The 18,365-nt window shown below is 51.6% G+C and overlaps 1 protein-coding gene across 5 annotated transcripts in view; it reads right to left on the reverse strand.

Moving 5' to 3' along the window:
• SLC13A4 (solute carrier family 13 member 4) overlaps window positions 1–18,233 on the reverse strand; it is a 41,246-nt gene extending 23,013 nt beyond the window's left edge. The window contains exons 1-3 of one of the 5 annotated variants that reach the window (XR_013353301.1): window positions 17,427–18,229; window positions 11,706–11,834; window positions 1,562–1,698 (exon numbers count right to left, since the gene is read on the reverse strand). Coding sequence is in view for 4 of the 5 variants with exons in the window: in XM_077850055.1 (XP_077706181.1) it covers window positions 1,562–1,698; window positions 11,706–11,834; window positions 17,427–17,525 (365 nt within the window). In the remaining variant the exon portion in view is untranslated. Of the gene's footprint in view, window positions 1–1,561; window positions 1,699–6,451; window positions 6,593–11,705; window positions 11,835–17,426 lie in introns of those variants that run through there. The other 4 variants (XM_077850055.1, XM_077850054.1, XM_077850057.1 and 1 more) reach the window with 4 other exon arrangements.
• Between the last annotated feature and the right edge of the window lie 132 nt (window positions 18,234–18,365).

Genomic DNA, 18,365 nt, shown 5'->3' on the forward strand with positions numbered 1-18,365 from the left:
TTTTGCCCTGCAGCCAGCCATTCTTCAGGCACAATTACAGTCCTTGCTTCGCAGCCACGTGGCTGGAGTTACTAGTGACCAAATAGAGACTAACGTATGGAGTTCACAGTTTCGCCCGCCCTCTGCCCCACTGCCAGCTTGCTGAAAGCACAGCCCCCACCAAGCCACACAAGTGTCCCATATCACTGTGTGCACTTTTCCAGCAGATCTTGAAGAGTCAACACTTGGAGGAAAACACTAACAAAAATAACTTTCAAGTTATTTTGCTTTGCCTTTGAGGACATACAATGTGTCGGAGCAGACATGATTCTCACATCTATAAGACAAGCCAACGTAAAGACTTATCCACATTTATGACTTGGGATGGGGTCGCTGGCTTCACGCAATGTGGGGACAGCGCATCTATCGTGTGGATTATGTTAGGCAGGCCCACGTCCTGGTGATGTTTCTGTTTAGGTTGACGGTGACCTGAGCTTGCCTGGCCTGGCCCCCCAACAGCAGACAGAGAGCACCGCGGTGTGTGGGGTGTGTGTGGTGGAAACGTGCTGGGGGATGGTTAAATGAGAAAGAGTGGGGATGCAATGGGGTAAGCATTCTTGAGTTGGACTCTGAGCTTGAGTACACAGAGGTTTCAAAGAGCTGTGGAGTCCCAACGCCATGTGTGCCTAGTAGGTGGAGTGTGGGGTGCACGTTTATTACTGAGCAAGGGGACAAGTTAACACCAAATTAAGCTGTAGTTAAATGGGAGATAGGAATCTCCTTTGAGGCATGGACCTGTGTCCATCAAAGTGACTACTGTTGAAAACTGGTACCGTATCATTTATTTATACTCTATTGGACTCCCAAAGGAGTCAGGGCAGCTTATATAAAATGTCGCAGGGAAGCCGTAAACAGCAGGAGGTAAGACCTGTGTTCCAAAGGGAAGAGAGGAGCAGTGTTGTTCGATTGCAGTAGAGGTGAGGTTAACACAGAAGCCTCAATCCCGACTTGCCCACACGTTCCCCGAGGTTGGGACAATGTCTCCACTGGCGCTCCTGGCCGCCGACAGACAAGAGGCCAGGGCCCAGCGCGCGCAGCAGCGCATCTCCGACGCCCGATCAGTGGCCACATATCTGGGCGGGGACAGCGAGAGCTCAGGGTGGAGGGGAGGACACCTCCACGGTTCCTTAAGCGACAGAGGAGAAGACACCCACTTCCTTGTCTGGCCGGGTCCCTGTTACACCCGCAAAGGTTGAGAAACAGTTTGTGGTCATCTGCCTCGTTTTACCCAATGAGGTAGGTTGTGACCTCCCCCGGGTTTTGTGACTTGCTGCCCGTGAAGTCTAGGTTGCTCAGATAAGGTATTTAGAGTGTGATCATAAATGACACCAGAGTCACACACTCAAGTCTCAGATCGGGGGCCTCTGGTGGAGGGGACAGGCAGGAGCCCAGCAGCCCTGATGTCATTCCATCCCCGTTAGTAGGGAAACAACCGGGATGTCACCCTGTGGCCTGGGAGCCTGGCCAGGTGGCCCCGGGGAGCTGCGGAGGCGCTGCGCTGGGCACCCCGGGGGCTACTCACATGCCCGGCTTGGCTCCGGCCATCAGGACCATGCGCAGAGCGATGCGCTTGTGCAGGTTCCACTTCTCCACGGCAGCCGCCACGCAGATGACGCCCACCAGCAGCAGCGTGGTGTTCTTGAAGTACTCAGCGGCCACCTGCGGGGACAGGCGGCTCAGCCCTCCCGCCGGCCGGGGCGCAGCCCAGCCCAACACAGCCCATCCTCTCTCTCTCTCAAGATCTCACCTACTTATTCCTGAGACACACGCAGAGAGGCAGAGCCACAGGCGGAGGGAGAAGCAGGCTCCCTGCAGGGAGCGCGACGCGGGACTCGAACCCAGGACCCCGGGGTCATGACCTGAGCCGAGCAGACGCTCCACTGCGCAGCCCCCCGGGCGTCCCCACAGTTCATTCTCAACCAGACGCTGGTGAGCAAGAAGCAGGGAGGTGAGGCTGTAACACAGCCGACTGTTTGAGATCGTACATGTGTACGATGTACACACGCGCTCGCAGGTGCCGTTCTCAGGACTTTACAGAGATCATTTCATTTAACCTGCCCAGGGACCCAACAGGGCGGGTCTTCTTCAGGCTTAAAAAATATTTGAGTGCTCTGTATTTAATTATGATATCATTTCAATGAATAAGCGTGTAATTTTATCTTAATCCTTAAACATTATTAAAATAACTCTAGGGGGCGCCCAGGTGGCTCAGTCGGTTAAGCATCTGCCTTCGGCTCTGGTCCGTGTCCCCAGGGCTCCCTGCTCAGAGGACACGCTGCTTCTCCCTCTCCCTCAGCCTCTCCCCTGGCTTGTGCTCTCTCTCCCATTCACTCTCTGTCTCAAATTTAAAAAATTTTTTAAAAAAGATTTATTTACTTATCCATGAGAGACCCAGAGAGAGGCAGAGACCCAGGCAGAGGGAGAAGCCGGAGCCCGATGGGGGACTCCATCCTGGATCCTGGATCCTGGATCACGCCCTGGGCCGAAGGCAGATGCCCAACCACTGAGCCACCCAGGCGTCCCCCCACTAAAAATTTAAAGCGTAAAATAACTCTGGGTTCATCCCCAAATCTCATCTTTTCCTTTAGCTTTTTAGAAAGTTATGTTCATTTTTTTTATTAGAAAATTAATACATGCTCATTATGGAAAACTTCATAGAAAAGTTTAAAGGTGAAACTACCCTTAATCCTACCACTGTCCTTACTTTGGTATATTTCTACTTTATGTCTACATGGGCACATAATCAGATTTATACAGTATGTAGTTTTATATTCTGCTCCTCCCACCTTAACATCAGACCCTGATCATTTTCTTATTTGACTTCACTGTTTTGGAAAAATTCATGTTAATAGAGGCATAACATACCACAGAATTTGGCTCATTTTCCTTTCATTGAATGTTTAGGCTGATTCCTTTTTTTAAGACTACAAATGGAACAAAGAATCTGTTTAAATCATCAACTTTATATAAATGTGATTATTTCCTTGAGGGTATCTTTGTAGCTTGCTTTAAATCCTTAAAAACTCTTAAAAATTTAAATAACTGCAAATAAGGGCACCTGGGTGGCTCAGTCAGTTAGATGTCTGCCTTCGGCTCAGGTCATGATCTCAGGGTCCTGGGATCGAGTCCCGCACATCAGGCTCCCTGCTCAGTGGGGAGTCAGCTTCTCCCTCTGCCTCTGATGCTCCCTGCCCCTGCTTATGCCCACGTGCTCTCTCTCTCCAATAAATAAAATCTTAAAAATAAATAAATAACTCCAAATAATTCCCAAGTTGCAGAGTTCCAAAGTGATAACAGTATAAGGAATGCCCATACACTGTCTATATTTTTTTTTCCCCTGAACTGTTTGAGGGTAAGTTATGTATGTTTTAGCTTTTTCCCGAAAACACTTCAGTGACTGTTTTCTACGAACAATAATTTTCTCTTCCACAACCAAGCACCAGTAATTAACTCCTTCCTGCCCCTTAACGACAAGGAAGTTAAAGCTGGGGCTGTTTAGATGCTTCTGTGTTTGAGGTCTGCAGATCAACCCTGCATTGATTTCTCCACTTGGAACATTCTCTTCTCTGTTTTATTTTTATTTTTTTTAAAAGATTTTATTTATTTCTTCATGAGAGACACAGAGAGAGAGAGGCAGAGACACAGGCAGAGGGAGAAGCAGGCTCCATGCAAGGAACCGGATGTGGGACTCAATCCTGGGGCTCCAGGATCACACCCTGGGCCAGAGGCGGCGCTAAACCACTGAGCCACCAGGGCTGCCCTCTTCTCTGTTTTATAATCAGATTTCAAATCCCAGTTGAGGCCTTCCTCGTGAAAGAAGAAAACTCTTTTGACTCTGGCCTCTGACTCTAGAACATTTCCTGTGGGCACCATAATTCCACCCCTCACAGAGCAGCCAGGGCGATGCTTGACTATGTTGCTTCATGCTTACACTGTTTTTGTTTTTGTTTTTTTGTTTTTGTTTTTTTTTTATGTGTACCTCTCTCGTCTCTCTCAACTTAATTTTAGGCTGCCAACAGGCCAAGGGCCATGCTTCTTTGAGTATCTCTTAACCTCTAGGAGTCCAAGATGCAAAAGTAGATGCTCAATAAATATTTCTCACACCCGGAGTTGTTCCCAACGAGGGAACCATGACAGAAACGGACAGGAAAAGATACAGAGGCGTTGAACTTCTAATGTAGAGACCCTCTGTAAAGGGGGAAAACAAGAACATTTCTCATTGCAGGAAAGCTGAAAATTGGAGGAAACGTAAATATATAAACTATGTGGTGTTGGAAATAAGCAAAAGCGACATAATCCTACTGGTAAACTTTGATTATTGAATTCACAGAAACCATGGTGTACCTTTACCAGGAGGAGAAGCGGGGGATGTAAGAGGACAAAATCCTCGTCTGCTGTCCTCACAAGTCAACTGAGAGTGTCTACAAGTGATAACCCAAGAATTAATATAAGAATATCAAGTAAGAGGGGAGCCCGGCTGGCTCAGTAGGTAGAGCACGCCACTCTTGATCTCTGGGTGGTGAGTCCCAGCCCCACATGGGTATAGAGATTATTAAAAATAAAATCTTAAAAAAAAAAGAAAGAAAATCTATATGGTGTTTAATTCCAGAAGAATCAGTTAACGAAGAAGAAAATTAGTGGCCCTGGGTGGGGGTGGGGGGCTCGGTGGGGGTGCAGAGGGCGAGGGGTGGGGAAGGCAGCTGCTGGTTTTGCGTTGTGGTTCAGTATTATTTGATTTTTTAAACACTGCTGACCCTTTGACAGCCTAGAAGCCACGACAAAGCAGCACGCTCCGTTTCTCCCTCCCGTCCCCTTCATGTCCCATGGAGAGGTCCTTGTGTTTCCTGGATGAGCTCTATGTAGGACAAGAAGGGTCACCTGCCCTCCCCGTGACCATTTCCTGGAAGAGCCCTCTGCTTCTGCTTAATCTAGTTCTTGTCCCCCAACCCAGTCGTCAGCTGGCACTGTCACTGGTGCTTCCTGCGGGCAGGGAAGACTCCCTGGCTCTGAGGGCTGGTGACTCTAGGGCACAGTCCCCTCTGGGAGCAGCCGGGAGGCCTCTGGGCTGCGGGAGCATCAGGGAAGACGGTGCCCTGGTGGGAGGGGGGGCACTGCGGGGATGCCTCAGGGCATCCGAGACCTGTCTTACTGCACCCGAACTTTCCTGGAAGTCTGGGGTGGGCAGCTCTGGGGCGGACTCGGTGTTTTCTTTTCCTCTATCTACTGAGGAAGGAAACCTATGGGAGACATGAGTAGAGGGAGTGGTCCCTTTACTGGCCCCATGACTCCCATGACTCCAGACCCCTGCAAAGCCTTTTTTTTTTTTTTTTAAATGAGAGATACACTGGGTATTATACTATATGTTGGCAAATCGAACTCCAGTAAAAAAATACACATATAAAAAAAGAGAGAGACACAGAGAGAAGCAGAGACACAGGCAGAGGGAGAAATAGGCTCCCTTTGGGGAGCCCGATGCGGGACTCGGTCGCAGGACCCTGAGATCATGACCTGAGCCAAAGGCAGATGCTCAACTGCTGAGCCACCCAAGGGCCCCCCACCCCAACTGCAAAAAGCCTTTACAAAGTCTCGGGGTTACTTTCCCAGGGGACTGGCTGGCAACATTTTCATTTTCTGCCTCTTTAGCATGTAGCAGAATAGAATGCCGGGTGGTGGTGGCATTTGAGGAGCCCAGAGCCTACAGGACAGTGGGGCCACATTCTCGGGATTCCTCTCAAGGGGAAGGAGAAAGGAACCCACCTGCAGGGTGCCTTCTCTGTGCCAGGAGTTTTGCATCTCACATTCACTTTCTCGTTGGAGCGCCCCAACAGTCTAGGAGTCAGGGAATGTTAGCACCTCACCTTGCAGGTGAGGAAGGACCCAGAGGGGTTCAGGAAGTCCTCAAGGTCTGAGGGTGCGGGGTGGAGCATCTGAATCCGAAGCTGCTGCACCACACATCCTCAGGGTGGGCCCCTGGGAAACCATGCAGCTAATGCAGCTCTGGCGGGGTGGGGAGGGGTCTTCTAGGTCTCCCTGACACGCATCTGTCTCCATTCATGGTCACAGTCCTGACACTGGTCCTGCAGAGGCGGGCCTGGGCCACTGTAAGCCCGAGGCCCGGCTTTCCAGGGGTACTGGCTCTGGGCTGTTTTCACACTTGGTGTCTGGTGGGCCTAGGTCTATTGGGGTGTCCTCCCTGCCCCCTGGGAAGCCGTGCCAGGGGCTTGGGCCAGCCAGCCTGGGTGGAGGTTGTGATTGGGAGGCAGCACAGCCAAGCGGGGCAGAGCAAGGCCTCCAGAGTCAGCCAGGACTCAGCTGTGTGATCCCAGGCAAGCTATTCAACCTCTCTGGGCTTCATTTATACATCTAAAATTTAAGGAAGAAGAAGAAAAAAAAAGATTATGTGAGTTCCCACCTTTTGTAAAGCTGTTGTCGGAGTGCAAGCGACGGAGGCAAATCAGCTAGCAGGGCCCGCCAGCTCGGCAGCCGGGACTGTGGGCAGCTCCCCCTGTCACTCTGCGCTCCGCACGAAGGCTGACCTGCTGAGGCCTTTGGTACCCAGAGCCGTCCCGGCACAAAGCCGCCTTGCCACATTTATACATTAAAATTCTATCCAATGGCGGTGCTTGTTAGTTATCCAGCCCACTGTTGTTGTTGCTGTTTTACAAGAAAACCTCGATTATTCAGAACCTCCCAGGGAACACCAGGCTTCCAGGATTCTTGAGGTTTATTTTCATTCATTGTTTTCTAAAATGCGTTGCTTGCTCCTGTTTGTTGGGGGCCCTCCTTTCCCCACTCCCTCATTTCTCAGACTAATATTCTCTGAGTTAGGAACCCAGGCAACGACACTTGTTGGAATTACTGGCAAGGAGAAGTAGGGTCCCCACAGAAGGGCTCCTCCCCTGGGGAGAGTCCTCACTTTCTGCCCTGTTGGTGGTGGTGGTTTTGGGGTGGTGGCTTTTCTGCTCTGCAGCTTTTCTCCATTGCCAGACCCCTGAGCCTAGAGAGCGGAGGGGTTCCTGGACTGTGTTCTAGAAGAGATGCATTCAAGGAGGCTGCTTGGAAAGGGGTGCCCAGAAGGGCAATCGCATGGGTCCTGGGCCTAGGACTAGCTGGGAGTGAAGGGTCGTTGCTTCCCTGTAGGTGGGCTGGAGGCTCTTGGCAAGCTAGGCAGGTGGGGTCTTACAATGGTGCCTGGCATACAGGAAGTGCTCAATAAGTGTCCATGTTATTAAAGAAGTTTAAAAAAAAATAAAAAGCTTCACGATGAGATTGAGAGTGATGCCAGGTAGATCAGCATGACCCAAGGAGGGAATAAGAGAAAGAAATGAAATAAGGAGGAGCAAGGCGGACCTAAAAACCAGAGGTTCCTCCAAGGTTTCTTGGCCAAGTGTGAGCACACGGGAAGAGCGTAGTGCTCCAGGCTGGATAGAGAGGCCTGAGGACAGAGGGTTCGCAGTTAGTGAACTGCAGGCGACCTCCATTAGTTGATGAGCTTTTAAGACATTACTTTCTCTGAAGGTGGAATTATTTATTGATCTCAAGATTCGTTAGGTTTTAAATATTTAAAACAGCTTTTATTAAGGTTGTGGCTCTCTTTCTAGGCGCTGGAAGCAGGCTCAGCTCGGTGCTCTTCTCAGGAGGAGTGTAAGTCAGCCTCCCTGGGGGCATCCCGGTGGAGGAGGCTCCTGGACCGACCGGTCCTGCCTGCCGCCACATGCTCACCAGAACGGAAAAGCTTCACAGCCCCCTGGGAGGTTGCTATTTCTACGTCCTCATTTTTCAGATGAGTAAATGGCAGTTTGCAGAGATTATACAACTTGCTCAAAACTAGTTAGTGACAAAACTGGATCCAAACTCAGTTCTACCCTATTCCCAGCTTGGGTCCTGACCCTTTCCACGCTGCCAGTTTACTGGCTCATGGTGGCAGCAGCCAGAGACCCCATGATGTGTGGTGGATCGGGCGGTGTCCTGCTGCGGACATCTGGCGGCCCTGGGTGGGTGCCCCAGAAAGGTAGGCAGTCAGCACTCTGCAGGTCAGCTGTGGGAGCCCCTACAAGTGGTGGGAATGTGGTGGCCCCTCAGGACACCAGTGGGCGCCTCTGGCCATTTTGGACATTTTGAGGCGGTTTTGGACATCTGAACAATTTTGCAGTGAGGTCCTCTAGACCCCAGGAGGGGACACCTGGATTGGATCCCCCTCAGCCTGAAGCTAAGCCCCCAGCCAGAACTGGAGCTCACACTACTTCATTCCAGCCGGTGCCCCAGCAAGGCAGCCAAATCCAGTGTGGCTGACTCTAGGCCTTTCCCTGGGGAGAGGAATGCTGTTCCTGCTAGATAAATCTGTGCAGGCTCCAACACCCTCCTAATCACCTAACTGCACTCCCCAAGGCCAGAGGTTTGTGAACCACCCTCACTGCCTCAGAAATTTCAGGAGGCCTGTGGGGAGGGCCCAGGCAGTGGGGGCACTGTGCTTCCATGCCCAGTTTGAGTAGGACTTCCTCTTCCATCTGTTTTATGTATCGATGTGGTTTAAAGAAAAGGTTTTGTTGCTGCAACAGCATTCTTTGCCAACCGTACCCTAGAGAGGTCTAAAGCAGAGAGACTCAGATGAGTGCTGACCTGGCCCAGAAGTCGACTTAGCTCCTGGGGATGCTGACCCATAAAGCAACCCCCGTTTCTTCTCTGGGACCTTACGAACTGCCCCCAGTGGAGGAAACTAAAGCAGGGGGCTGGGCTCTGAGTCCAGAGGCAAAGGGGCTGGCTCCTATGCAGGGAGAAGCTCTTACCCCAGAAATGTTAACTTGGCCTCAAAAGGCTACAACATCTGTAGGTTCCTCCCTCAAAAGGCTGTGAAGCTCAGCTCTGGGCTGCATCTGGGTGGGTTCAGGCAGGTGGCCGTGTCCTGCTGCTCAGCCTACCTCCCCACAGGCCTGTACGCAGGGGGGTCAGCCTCTGTGGGGAGCAGAGGCCAGAAAGGCAGAGCAGTGAGTGGTATACAAAATGCTCCCAGGTTTAAAGAAACAGAGAAAGTCAGGGTCTAGGTGATGGTCAGGAATCTGGCAGGTCAGAAAGATCGGTACCAACAGGGAGGCAGATTCATGTGTCCTGCGGCTGCAGAGGCCGTTTTGTTACCCCAGCTGGAGCTGTCTTGCTGTCTTTCCTGCCCTGGCAGGGGCTAGAATGTGAAGGAGACTTGCCAGGGGCCTGCAGTGCAGGGTCATGGAGACAGCAGAGGGGGAGTGTGTGCGTGTGAGTGTGTGTTGGGAAGGGGAGACATAGAAGCAGGTGTCATCTCTGCTGGAAGTGGTTCCTGACTTTGGACACCCCAGAGACTATTCCCAAGCCCTATCCTTCAAACCATGCCTTTTATTGCCCCGGACAGCACTCTCGCTCCGGCCCTCCTAGAAACAGTAAATCTGAGCTAACTTCATGGACACCGGTACTGTCCCTGGCTCGGCAGCACCTTAGAAGGGCATAGAGGGCTTCTGAGGCAGATATAATGATAGCAATGAGCGTCATGCTGGAGACCAAATAAAGAACAAACCTAACATCCAGGCCTGAGCTCTGGATACCAGTGGAGGGAAAGTAGTGGCAGGATGCTAACAAGGAGATCATAGAATATCAAAGTCAAAGGGCCCCTTGAATCCATCCCCTCTCTCAAGGCACAAAATCTACCTCTAATGTCCCTGACATGGTCACCTGGCTTGCATTCCCAGGGAGAGGAATACCCAGACCCCCCATGGCAGCCCCTTCTAGCACGGCAGCCCATTCCAGCATCTTCCCTCACATAGAGAGGGTGTCTCTTATGGCGCTTGGACTCTGGTTCTGGTTTGACCCTCTGAGCCTCATGTGTTGAGCTGCAGAAGCCAGAAATCACCTCCCTCTGAGTTTTCCCTTCATTCCCCATGTGACTCACATTCTTGATTTTTGACATCTTGGCCACCCACCACTGCATGAGCTCCTTACCTAGAGTTTGAGGCTCTGGACACATACATTTATTAACTCAGTAGACTTCGGTACATATTGGCCAGTGGTTAAGGGCACAAGTTCTGGAATCACACACTCCTGGGTTCAAGTCCAAGCTCCACCCCTTAGTAAGTTCCTTAACCTCTCTGGACTTGAATTTCTGAACTCCTCTGTAAAGATAGAATAACTACTTTCCAGAGGATTAAGTGATGAAGAGCATGTAGAGGACCTCCCAGGGTGCCTGGCATATGGTAAATGCTCCAGATTTTGGCAGCCACATTGGGCTGATGGATGATTCATACTAGAATCCGTACTCAATTAAAAGCCAAGGGTCTTGGTCACACAAACTGTTAACATTCATCCCTATTAAACTTCATTTTGTCAGTTCCAGGCCATTGTCTCATCCTGTCAGCATTGATTCCGTCATCAGACATTAGTTGGTCCATCCAGCTTGGAGTCATCTGCAGATCTGATAACGTGCCATTTTATATTTTCATTTGGGCTCTCTCTCTAGTCTACTGTCAATATGTTACTCAAGATTCTTTAGGTTCAGCTGCTCAGCCAGCACTCAAGTTGCTCAGCTGCACTATCATCCAGCCCACACTGGCTCCTTTGATTGAGAATTTTTTTCCCCTCTGGAAATTTTGAAGGCTCCAAAGAAAAAGTTAATTTGTATTCAACAACTTCTGTTTAAAAAGGCTAGGGAAATTATAAAGCCTTCTAGAAAGGCGTCGATCAAAACGCAATCAACGCAAAGTTTGGACGCTTGGTGGGGTAAGTTTCATTTATCTAGAACATTCCCTCTAGGGGAATTGTGTGAATCCTCTGCAGTGGCAGAAAACGAGGCATTACCACATGGGTCTTCTGTGTTTTCCCATTTGGTTTGTGCCTTCTCTCTTTTGGAATAGAAGCTTCTCAAGGTCAGGAGGCATTTCTATCATTTTGTATCTCTTTGCAGCAAGACACAGAGAAGGAAGTCCAAGCTCTGCATGCAACAAACTCTTAACACCTGCTGACCGTCGCGTCATCGCCACACCACAAACACTAACCATTTGTACGCATACGTCCAAGCTGGCAGTGGGCGACTCCAGAGCATCAGCTGTGAGACTCCAGAGGGCAGAGATTGTGTGTTTCATTTTTGTCACCCTCAGGGTACCTGGAACATCCCACATGGCACATGGTAGAGACAGAACTCAGAAGATGCTTTTCCGAATGCCCAATGCGTTAACGTGAGGGACAAAAGCCATGGTCCCAGAGTCACACTGATCCTACACACAGCACCTACTTACTGTATACGGGCTCAGGTTTATAATGAGATTCCAAAGACCTGGGAAACCCGATTCCTGCCTCAGATTCCTGCCTTGTAGTTTAAGTGGACATATAAATGGCTAAGAAAGGTCAACAGCCATTGCCTGTATGTGCCAATCACACCGTTCCTAGAGGGTTTCAGACTGAAGGAGAGACTGGCTGTGACCAGTCAAATAAGCTTCCTGAAAGAGGCAGTTTGAGGGAGATGAGGGTCATGGGAGAGGAACTCAGGGTCTGGAACAGCAGGTGCAAAGGCTTAGTGCTAAGAGGCTGTTCCAGAGGGTGAAGAGAGCCCCCTCCTCAAGTGCTTGGTGACTCTCCCTTCAGCTCAAGCCCTCTTTCACTGGCCCAGCAGTGACCCGAGCGGGGGCCTGGGCCACACGTGGTCTCACCTCGCTGGATCGGAGGACTCCGAAGAACGGGTAGAGGAAGGCGGGCACCAGGGCTGCCGCTCCGAGAGGCACGGCCTCAGACACCCAGTACACGGCGGTCACGATCAGCACGTAAGCGCATGCAGCCTCCTGGAAGGGGGGGAAGGGGGGCCGTTAGCTACAGGGCAGCCACTGCCACTGAGAACCCGCGCGAGACCCAGGGTGGAGGCAGCAGGCACCCACACTCGAATGTGGGCACCAAGGCACGGCCGGCCCCGGGAGGTGCAAGGCTGGCCTTGGCAGGGGAATGTGGTGGCTACTTGGAGGGGCCTATACTTGGGTGTGCGAAGTGATGGCTGCTCCTCTCGTGGGCCGTGCCTGGCATGTGGTCTGCAGCCGGGCCTCGCCACCAGACTTAGGATAGCGCCGCTCTGCTGGCGCTTGAAACTGCGCAGGATGGGGACTGAAATCAGCTCAGGGTCCAGACTCCAGATCATGGTCTCCAAAGATGGAATTCCCAGCTTCAGCGTGCAGCAGAATGTTTTGGTGTCGAGTTGATTGGCCACTAGTTGTTCTTGGGGTGGTTGGAAGCTGGGATTAGTTCATGCAACTCATTCACGGGTGAGGTTGGCCCATTTGGGGGCTGGGTCATTCCACCTGTGGGAGGCTGTCCTGTGCAAGATGTTTAGCAGCATCCCCGGCCTCTACCCACTAGATGTCAGTAGCACCTCCCAATTGTGACCATCACGAATGTCTTTAGGCATTGCTAAATGTCCCTGGGTGGGGGAGAATTTGTCCCTGGTTGAGAACCCATGCCCTTATCAGCATCTGGTTCTCACTGCTCTGGGACTCCATTTCACTGGCCTGATGCACATGAAAATATCTTTTTTTTTTTATTATTTAAGATTTTATTTATTTAATCATGAAAGAGAGAGAGAGAGAGAGAGGCAGAGACACAGGCAGAGGAAGAAGCAGGTCCCGGGATCAGGAACTGAGCCAAAGGCATACACTCGACCCCTGAGCCAGCCACCCAGGCACCTAGACGCGCCCTTCTGATGAAGGAAGTAAAGAGTGCTATCCACCTGCAAGGAAAGGCCTGGAGATTTACCAGAGTTCCCCCCAACACCCTCACTGTGCTGGCTGTGCAACCTTGGTGTGTACACAGTGAAAGAGCACAACCCTGTTATCAACAGCCAGCCCTCCCTAACCTCAGTCCCTAGCAATGCTGATTGCTGGGAGTCATGCTGATTAACGGTGCTGAGAAAGGTCACTGGCTTGCTGTCAGTGGGGGTCACTGTCCAAGGGCCTTCACAGAGGACTTGGAGAGCCACTGTATAGAAGGCCCGAGCTGGCTATGGGTCCCTCAATTTATACATCGTTCTAAGCCATCTGGGCTCAGGTCTGACCTGCCCCGAGGCTGGCTGGTGATCAAGGAACCTGACCAATCTTGTTCTGTTTATCTCTCCCTTGGGTTCAGAACAAGCGTCCTCAAACTCTTGCAGGAAAGTTACAAAAGGTCGCCAGGACCAGTGAGGGGCGTCAGGAGTGATTAACCCAGCTTGGCTGGATGGGCCCTTGCTCCCTCCTGATATGCATGGATCACCGCCTTGGGGTTTGAGAAATGGGAACGGGGCCCAACAGTTGTTGACTGTAGCTCCCACTGAGATTTCCTCTGGGGCCCAAAGATGAGAAAGAAGTTAAAACTTTTGGAGGTTGCTGATAAGATAACAGAGTCAGTCAGGGGTGGGGGATGGGGGTGGGGGGAACAAAGGCTCCATTGGAAAATAATGCAATTTAGAGACATGCCCCCTTTGTTGCAGAAATAAAACTACTTAAAGAAGTTCAAAGGCCTTGGCCACCTTCAGCCCACTTATTCCTATCTCTTCCCTGGGAAACAGAATGCGGGTCTTAACTCCAGCTGGAGACAAAGGGGCCAGGATATCTGGCCCTCACTAGGAGCCTTTATTCCTTCCTGAGAACCTTTAGCCTTTCTTGTCATTACAGGGCCACGAATTAAGAGAGAATGGAAGGGGAGACAGACTGAGAGAGAGAGAGAGAGAGAGAGAGAGAGAACCAACTTTCTACCAGGTACCATCTTAGTGGGAACGAGGAGGATCTGGGTAAGCCAAGGCACACCTTCTGACTGTAATTATTGTTATGAATTAGAATAGGTTGGCTTGGAAGAAGTCAGCAAGCCACCTTCATCCAGCATCATTAAGAACAGGACAAACTACCACCATCGTGTTTATCTGGACTTTCCTTAGAGCAGAAGAATGGCCAAGAGACCCCCTCCAAGGGCCTTTGCATAGTTCCCCCCCAGTCCACCCATGGAATTTATGTACACATCTTTTTGTTCCTTCTGAACCTTCTCAAAATTCAGTAGGTAAGCTTATATCTAGATAACCCCCCAAAACCTTGGTGAGGTTTGAGTGCAGGCGTCCTGCGGCCCCATGTCTGGCCAGTGTCTGGTGGGTGAATGATGATGGAACTGGACTGGGTTCCTCGGCTGGCTATCAGGTTTCCCTTATGCATCTATTGGAGAGAATATTCTGGGAGCCCTAGACCCTTTACCACCGCCACTAGTCAGCAGGTGCCTAGGGGTTGATGAGGGTTCAGGCAGTGCCTTTAAAGGATTGTCACTTCTTGTCACTTCTCTTTTTGCTTCTGTTTACAAATAAAAGAGGGAGCTCAAAGGGGGCCTCCCTCCATATGGGATGTTTCCTGACCCCGCTACCTACTGATGTTTGTGTCTGTTCTTTCCCGTGCTGTCTGGTCACCTCCATTATGTTCCATTCAAAGTTCACTGGAAAGCGCTTGAGGGTCTGTTTATTTGCTGTCATAAGTGAATGTGAGGCCTTTCCGAAATTTAGCTTGGGGCTGTGGGTAGAACTTTTATCCCACCAGAGATACCAAAGCAGGGCTCAATTATGGAGGCCGCCCTCTTGTATCCTCCTCTTCTTTAACATGCTAAACCAAGTCTGGGCCCCTGGTTTTAGAGAGTTGGGCAGGAAAAGGGGAAAGGTCATTCTAATCCTTCCTAAAATGTCGCTATGGACTATCTTATTGAAGAACCCATCGGAACAGCAGCCTGGGAGTCACGTCTGTCCAGGTCACATCTCTCAGTGCCAGCCCAGAGCAAACAGGTCCATTTAGGAATCTTGGGGATTAAATATCAGACTCGAAAAGTCCCAGGCCCGGGAGTAAGAATGGGCAAGAGATGTTCTACGTGTTGGTTTGCGCTTACTGTGGGTGCTGGTGACCGCAAGGTGATTGTATGGCACCGTACAGGGTGAGCAGAACTCTTGCTGGCACTGTGGCACGAAGAGGAATCATCTTTGCAGGGCACACCAGGTAAGTGGCAAGCTAGCTGCATCCAGCTCTGAAGGCACTGGCCACCCCAGGCTCCATCTAGCTGCCCCCAGGGCTATGGGCGTCCAGATACCCACCCATGCGCACCAGCTGGGAAGCTCTGGCATAGTGTTATGTCGATTTTCCTAAAAGGGCACTTGTTCTTAGCAGGGGTGATTCTGCACCCCCCTTTGCCGTCCCTTTGCCGGCCCAGGGGACATTTGGTAATCTCTGGAAGCATTTTGACGGTCCTAGTTGGGGGCGGGGGGACACTGTGTGCTACTGGCATCTAATGGGTGAAGACCAGGGATGCTGCAAACATCCTACAAGGCAAAGGACAGCCCTCCCCACAACAAAGAGTTATGTGGCCCCGAATGCCACTGCTGTGGCTGTTGAAACACCACGTTTGAAGGTTAAAGCTGAGCCTGACAGAGAAAGTTAGGCCAAGAGAGGACGTAGGCTCTTGGTCTCAGTAAGCCCAGCCGACAAAATCTGTTCAAGGGTCATCAATAGATCCAAACAGAGCAGAGACTCACCACTTTTCTCTCCTCTTGTTTTAAGATTTTTTTTCTCCTCTTTTTTTTTTTTTATAACACCTGTCTTCCATCGAATTTATAGATTATTTTGCCTACTTCAATAACTTGTGACTTTACTTTTTTTCTTCTTGTGGATACTTCGGTCACTGGTGACCCGAGAAGCTCAAAGCCAGGGCCCCAGGGTGAAAGGTAGACAACACCATAGCCTAGAGTCATGGTCCCCAGAGATGGGGCTGGCTTCGGGGGACACAGAGGTTCCTGATCCCACTGTGCAGAAGAGGCCCACGTGTCTGGAGAACATTCTCTTAAATGCGTCAGGCACTGAGTAACAACAACAACAACACACCATGAAACAAGGAAGAAAGAAAAAGAGGAAATCAGCCCATTCGGCTAAAGCAGAGAATTGACTAGCGTGAGGCCAGGAAAACTGTCAGCAGCAAACACTGTCTGCTAATCCCAGCCTGCTGTTAATCAGCATCTCCCTGGCACTCCGGGGTATTTATTCTAGTAAAGATTTAAGCCAGTTTGTTTTCAAGACGAGCCATTCTAATCCCCTCTATTTAACTTTATAACTCAGTGCTGGTTACCAAGTTACTCGGGGAGCTGCCTGGAAAATCTCTTCTCCGCTCACAAACATGATTAACTTCTCTCAGCTTGTTTTTCCTGAAGTCTCAAGGGTAGTGCCAGCGGGACTAGGGGTAAAGCCCCTGAAGAAGGGAGGAGGAGGGGGAGGAGAGGGGGGAGGAGGGGGAGGAGAGGGGGAGAAGGGAAGAGGAGGAGGAGGGGGAAGAGGAGAGGAGAGGGATGAGGAGGAGGAAGGAGGAGGGGGAGGAGAGGGGAGCAGAGGAGGAGGAGGAGGGGGAGGAAAGGGGAGGAGGGGGAGGAGGAGGAGGGAGACAGGAAGGGAAGGGAGGAGAAGGGTGGTCTGAGAAGCAAGCGCAAGGCAGAGCCAAAGCTTTGGCATCTCTGCTCACAAGGACCCAGTCAAAAATTAGGCCGTGGTCTAGAGTTGGGGGCTCTTATTTCTTTTTTTATTGTGTCATTGCATGTCTCTCCTTCAAGAGCACAGAGGAGAAACCACAGAGGCTACAAAGGATCAGAGGGCCATGTGCATGGGACTGGGGCACGATGCCAGGCTCTGCTCCCAATGTAAGGTTCAGGGGGACTTGGGCCATTGCATTTTATTTTTTTTTTTAAGATTTTATTTATTTATTCATGAGAGACACATGCACACGCGCACGCACACACACACAGAGAGAGAGAGAGAGAGAGAGAGGGAGAGAGGCACAGACACAGGCAGAGGGAGAAGCAGGCTCCATGCAGGGAGCCCGACACAGGACTTGATCCTGGGACTCAAGGATCACTCCTTTAACCAAAGTCAGATGTTCAACTGCTGAGCCACCCAAGCGTCCTAGGCCATTGCATTTTAAAGTGTAGCTCTCAGCACCCAGCATGGCCTGCCCCCGGAGCCCGCTGGGTGCAGAGGGGCCTCCGGGCAACGCCCCCACGACCCTCCAGTCCTGCAGGGTGACCCCTTCCCCGGTACCCCCCCTTACTGGGAGGCCTCCTTGCTCCCTCACAGAGCCACGGTCACAGAGTGACCTGGCCATGGGCCAGTCCTGGGGCACAGTGTGTGGCCCCCCCACACTGTGCAGGTGGCCCGATGACGGCATAGCACCCATGAGCCGGTTCAGCCACCCGCCACCCCTCACCCCTGGCTGGGACAAGCGGTCCGGGCCCTGGGAATGGGGGGAGGGAAGCACCCAGGCCTCCCCCGCGAAAGACCCCATCCAGGGCTCCCCCCGGCCCTGCACCTGCACCTGCACCTGCCCTCCCTGCGCGGCCCGGCGGTACTCACGCTGCTGGGGTGGAGCACGGGCAGTGGCAGCAGCAACAGCGGCACGAAGATGACGAGCAACAGGTTCCTGGCGCCGAGGAGGCCCCTGAGCAGGCCCATGGTGACCCTGAGCGCCCTCCCTCCGCCACTCACCACCTCGGCTCAGTCCAGAAAGACTTCTTCAACCCCTCTGGGCTTCCAAGCGTCCTCTCCTGTCTTGGGGGCAGAAGGGGAGGACAGTGACAGCTCCTCTCTTGTGCACGGAAGCCTGGACGCCGGGCCTCGGGTTTAGGTGGGGTTGCTGAGCATCGTTCTCGGCCCAGCAGAAAGGCACCGGGGGAGGGTGATGGATGGAGGCATAGTGGGGTCCCCCTTGGCTCGGTTAGCAGTACAGAAACTTCATCCTAGGGCTCAGGCAAAAGCCCCCCTAACCAATCAAAGTCGCACCTCTGCTGCTGCTGTTGAGCCTTGAAGAAATCACCGACAGGCTTTAGAAACTGAAGACTACCGAGCACATGTGATAAGTACCCTCCATCAGTTTTCCTCTGTCTGATGGCCCGTTTGGGGCAGTACCGATTTCTCCTCTACCTCTGCTTGCTGCACCCCCTTCCCTTAACACGGGCCCCTAAGTTTGGCGGCGGCAGGTGCAGCCTCAAACAGGGCTGGTCTTCTCTCCCCAGGATCTGGCACCTGCACTCGGTTCCAATTTCTTTCCTTCAAACTGGTTTCCTGGGCCTCCAAAGCAGAAAAAAAAAAAAAAAATCCCCAAGACTTTCCTTGCTGTCACGGGACAAAGGGACAAAATCTTGCGGGAGGTCCACCTTAACTTTCCTTCACCTATGGGAAGCCGGAGGGAGCAGCAGCCCCGCCCAGGCCTCAGAGCCAATCGGTAGGTTGGAAAGATCTGGCCGTATCTCTTCCAACTGCACTCCTTGGTTGGTCCCAGCAGGGGCTTGCTGA

This window comes from Canis aureus, chromosome 15, assembly GCF_053574225.1.
Source record: "Canis aureus isolate CA01 chromosome 15, VMU_Caureus_v.1.0, whole genome shotgun sequence".
NCBI lineage: Eukaryota > Metazoa > Chordata > Mammalia > Carnivora > Canidae > Canis > Canis aureus.